Source organism: Phalaenopsis equestris, unplaced genomic scaffold, assembly GCF_001263595.1.
Source record: "Phalaenopsis equestris unplaced genomic scaffold, ASM126359v1 Scaffold000787, whole genome shotgun sequence".
In the NCBI taxonomy this organism is placed as follows: Eukaryota; Viridiplantae; Streptophyta; class Magnoliopsida; order Asparagales; family Orchidaceae; genus Phalaenopsis; species Phalaenopsis equestris.
The window spans coordinates 1,294,160-1,299,090 of NW_018165227.1; the positions used below are offsets into that span (position 1 = coordinate 1,294,160).

Sequence of the window (4,931 nt, forward strand, 5' to 3'; positions counted from 1 at the left end):
CGCTCTTTTTTTTATTTATTTATTTCCTTTTTGCAGGAATTAAAACTAATCTAGCATGTAAATCACTCAATCGTAGATAAACATTAATTGTACATGTGAAAGAAATGATAAGCATTATCCAACAACAGAAACAATTCAATTATGTATCTTTCTAGTTTGGGGCATTTACATACATACCATCCAATTCCAATGTATTTACATATCTAACACACATATCTAACACCTAATCTAACACCTAATTTTTTTTTTTACATTTATACCACCCAAATCTTTCATATCACGTGAAAAATACCACCATTTTAATTGTTAACAAGTAAATACACCTTTTCATGCATAGGTAAGGTTGTATGTATGTAAAAATTGAAGTTTAGGGGTCAGAAATGTAAAAACTTGGATATTGAGTGGTACTTATGTTGAAAAATATGCATGGTCCGATAAATAATAACCAAATTATCATGATCATGCAACACATAATCCTGATAATGCAACATAAAATCTTGGAACATATCCTCAAGTAACTAGATGTAGCTCTAAAACTTCACAGTAAGATGCAAAGGCAAAAGATAAATCAATATGACAGATGAATCGTGAAGCAAATTAATATGGGACAATAAGTGATAAGATGCTACCATAATATAAACCTGAAATATTTAAAAACACAATCAAACCTGTATGGTATATGACGGTTGGTAGTAGCATCTCTATATCTTTTTGCAAGCCCAAAATCAATTATATACACCTGCAACATAAGTAATGCAAATTAGATAACCATCAAGAAACCACAAATTGGTGACAAAAAATAAATAATAGCAGCCACCTGGTTCGCTTTCCGACCAAGCCCCATAAGAAAGTTATCAGGCTTAATATCCCTATGTAAAAAGCCCTTTGAGTGCACATACTCTATTCTAGTTATCTGAATCACACATAAAAAGGTAGGGTGTAAATTTGATCATAGAATCACTAACAAGAGAATCAATTAAAAAAGAGATACAAGTAATCAATCAAAACAAACTAAGGCCAGTTTGTCTTTTATTGAAAAGCATATTTTTCAGTAGAGCAGTTACAAAAAATGGATTGTTTGGTTGGATACAGACTAATGATTTTAACCAAACAAACAGCCAGTTATTCCCTCTACCAACAAAATCAACATTGTTAATGAAACAAAGGCACAACTTATATTATAAACAGCTTAGTTTGTAAAGCTTGTGTTGCATTACATTCCATGGATAGTGAAAATAATTTATGATAATTGACAACAACAAAAAAAGAATGTCAAATGACATTAACAAAAAAGATTAAATTTAAGAATCTCAGTAACAAAGTCCTGTTAACTGAATAAATGAATGTAGCATCAACAAAATAAAGTGGATAAATATTAACTTACAGCTTGACTCAATGTTAAATGTTTCCTTTTTATATCTGATTAAAATGCAATCTATTTTCTAATCTAAATATCTACCCAGTATCAAAGCACCCCATTAAGACTATGTGCCGGTAGTAGGAAAAAAAAAGAAACTTTTTAATAGCCGTGAGCCAATCTTAATGAAACATGCCAAGCTTATTGCAAAAAATTGGGCCAGCTTACACTAGAAATGAAACCTGATCTAACGCACATTTTGGCTTTCCTAGAAGCAAGCATAAGAACATTAGCAAAACCATAGAGAACCCGCAATATCTGGCTCTCCAAGCTGCAATGAACCAAACTGCCTGCTCCTATGCTTGAAAACTAGTTTTACAGAAGTAAGAGTTCATAAGAAATCAACTCTTTTACAAGTTCCATAATAAAAAATGGCATAGTAAACACATCATATTCTTTACCATCTGATCAGCCAACATCAAGACTGTTTTCAAAGAAAATTTCCTTCCACAATAGACAAACAAATCCTCAAGACTAGGACCAAGCAAGTCAAGAACAAGGGCATTGTCCTCCCCATCCAAACCACACCATTTTGTGTTTGGAATACCACCTGTATATATGAAATTAGAAGTAATGTGAATTATCAGCCATCTAGACAAGCACTATTCAAGAAAAGAAGCATTTACAAACATACCACACAATTCTTATGTATTTACATATCTAAAACCCAAATTTTAATATTTACATGCATATCACTCAAATGCTTAATATCAAATCAAAAATACCACTATAATCTACTTTTTTAAAAGTTAAACACACCTTTGCATGCATAGATTTAACACACCAAAGTGCTAATAATGTAAATATGAAAGTTTAGGTGTTAGATATGTAAATACATAAGAATTCTGTGGTATTTATGTAAATTTCCCTAATGAAAAATAGAACATACTTCCTCCTTGCAGAATGTTGTAGAGTTTGGCCTCATAAAGCAGTTGTGGGTGCTTCGTCTTGCTATTTTCCTAATCAAAATAAATATGAGCTTCATTTGATCATCAAAAACTACTGGATAATGATACAAAAATTAACTGATAAAACTAAACTCTCATGTAAATATAAATAAACATTAAGTTTTTCCTCGTAGGACTCGATTGGTTGCAAAACATGATATTGGTGATTTCATTTTCACTCGTTTTGAGAGTGTAAACAAAATCATTACATTTATAGCAGTTTTGAGAAGACTCATAAACCATTAAATATGTGTTAGTTCACATGTCATCCAACCATTAATAGATTTAACAAATTTCACCGTCTTTCAAATCACACTGTCAAGCTTCAAGCAACCAAAAGAGCCCTAAAACAAGCAGTGGGATCACAATTTATATCAACAACAAACCAAATACTTGAAACAAACACACACATACACATACTTGTTATATCAACAACAAACCAAATACTTGAAACAAACACACACATACACATACTTGAAACAAACACACACATACACAAACGAAATTAGGAAAAAAAATTAACCAAGTTTCCTAGATAAACACACCAACATCTATTTCCCAAAATAAATTAACAGCAACACCAGTTTTATAAGGAAGCGGGAACGAAAAGGGGAACGAATAAGTGCTTAATAAATTAATTCATGCAGGTAAATCAGATCAGAACAAGAAAACAAAAATATAAACTAACGCTCGGAGAAGAAAGCAACGGATGTATACTCACGATCTTGACGGCGACGATCTCGAAAGAGTCGACATGCGTAGCTACCAATGATGAAACCAAAAAAAAAAAACAAATCAGAAGGACGGCAACGACGATCAGCCCAGAAAGAATATCAAACAAGTGAATAAGATGTCACCTAGGTAGATCTCGCCGAAAGATCCACTTCCAATCTTCCGACCTAACTTGTATTTCCCACCGATGATTCGATCCATACCTCAGATGTGCATCAAGAGAGAGAAAGAGAGAGAGAGAGGGATATGGTGGCCAAGGGATTGACCAGATGGTGGAGAAGTAATCGATGGTATAGGGGATTGGTATCGGGCACAAGGAAGAGGAGTAGGAGGAAGACGACGACGTGTGGGGAATACGGGCACTAAGCCTGGGGCGCAATGAACAAACAGCCTTATCTAGATCGGACCAGACCTCGTGCCCGTTTCGAGCCTTCAATTTTATAGACTTCTATTCTGGGATTTTGATGGTTTTCATTTTCACTGTCGCGGATTTTTATTTTTATTTTTATTTTTATTTTCCGGGAATTTACATATTTAGCACACATTTTAATAAATGAAAATATGGATTTCACTGTTAGAAATTTGAATTGAGTGCTGGATTTGTAAAAATGAAAATGTTGGTGTGAGATGCCTATATGTATAAGAATTGTGTGCTGTGAAATTTCTTTTTTTCTTTTTCAACATTCAATTTCTATTGTATTTTTTGATAAAATATTTTATTTTTAAATTTATAAATTTGGAATCTTAAAATTTATATGTCTATAAATAAACATTATACTCGATATAAATATTCTAAACTACATGTTTATTTTATTTATAATATAACTGCTTATAAAAAAATTGTTAACTCCTTTCATTTACGCGGCCGCAGGTTCGACCTCGCGACCACATTTCTCCTCCTTTCATTTAAGCGCTTGCCCCTTGGATTTGACCCTGTGTTCGTCGTCTACCATTTCCTTCCTCGCGGAGCTCTCGCTTCCTTTGCCCTAACCAGTCTTTCCGGACGCCATCTTCTTTCAGTATCCCAATTCCCTATATTCTCTAGGTGATTTTGCACCTAATCTTTAAGATCTTTTAGTTTCTCGTGGATTTGCTTCATTTGGATTTCGGTTGTGATTTTTTTGTTTCGTGTTACTGTTTCATTGATCATCATCGCCACGATCACTATCATCACTGTTAGAAGACAAATACAGTAAGATTACTTCATCCTGCTCATGCAAACCCAATTTCAAAAATTATGCTAACAAAATTCTTTTCACACATAGAAACTTCATGGAGTGAGACATTGGATCACAGAGCCTCGGGAAATCTTTTTGAGAGAATATTATGCATTGATACCCCTTGAGTTCACTTTAAAAAAATTTACATGAAATGCCTCAACGGTACTTTTTCATTGAACAATATTGTCATGATCATTTTCATCACTACTAGGAGATAAATATAATAGGATTGATTCGTCATGCTCATGCAAACCCAATTTAAAAAATTATGCTAAAAAGAAATTATATTCACACACAGAAACTTCATGAAGTGAGGCATTGTGTCACAGAGCCTCAGCAAATTTTCTTGAGAGAATGTTATCTATTCATAGCCATATGGGTTCACTCTGAAAATTTCTATAAGAAATGCCTCAAATGAATTTTTTTATTGATGATCATTGAAATAATCATTATCATCACTACTATGAGACAAATACAGTAGGATTACTTCATCATGCTCATGCAAATCCAATTTCAAAAATTATATTAATTTTTTTTTTCACATGCAGAAACTTCATGGAGTGAGGCATTGCATAACAGAGCCTTGAAAATTTCTGTGAGTGAATGTTATGCATT

At 33.1% G+C, this 4,931-nt stretch overlaps 1 protein-coding gene across 5 annotated transcripts in view; it reads right to left on the reverse strand.

Moving 5' to 3' along the window:
• LOC110031185 (casein kinase 1-like protein 4) overlaps window positions 1–3,523 on the reverse strand; it is a 17,709-nt gene extending 14,186 nt beyond the window's left edge. For 4 of the 5 annotated variants that reach the window (XR_002294712.1, XR_002294710.1, XR_002294711.1 and 1 more), the window contains exons 1-6: window positions 3,222–3,523; window positions 3,086–3,126; window positions 2,307–2,376; window positions 1,819–1,967; window positions 818–913; window positions 669–739 (exon numbers count right to left, since the gene is read on the reverse strand). Coding sequence is in view for 1 of the 5 variants with exons in the window: in XM_020734268.1 (XP_020589927.1) it covers window positions 669–739; window positions 818–913; window positions 1,819–1,967; window positions 2,307–2,376; window positions 3,086–3,126; window positions 3,222–3,297 (503 nt within the window). In the remaining 4 variants the exon portion in view is untranslated. The remainder of the gene's footprint in view (window positions 1–668; window positions 740–817; window positions 914–1,818; window positions 1,968–2,306; window positions 2,377–3,085; window positions 3,127–3,221) is intronic. The other variant, XR_002294713.1, reaches the window with a different exon arrangement.
• Between the last annotated feature and the right edge of the window lie 1,408 nt (window positions 3,524–4,931).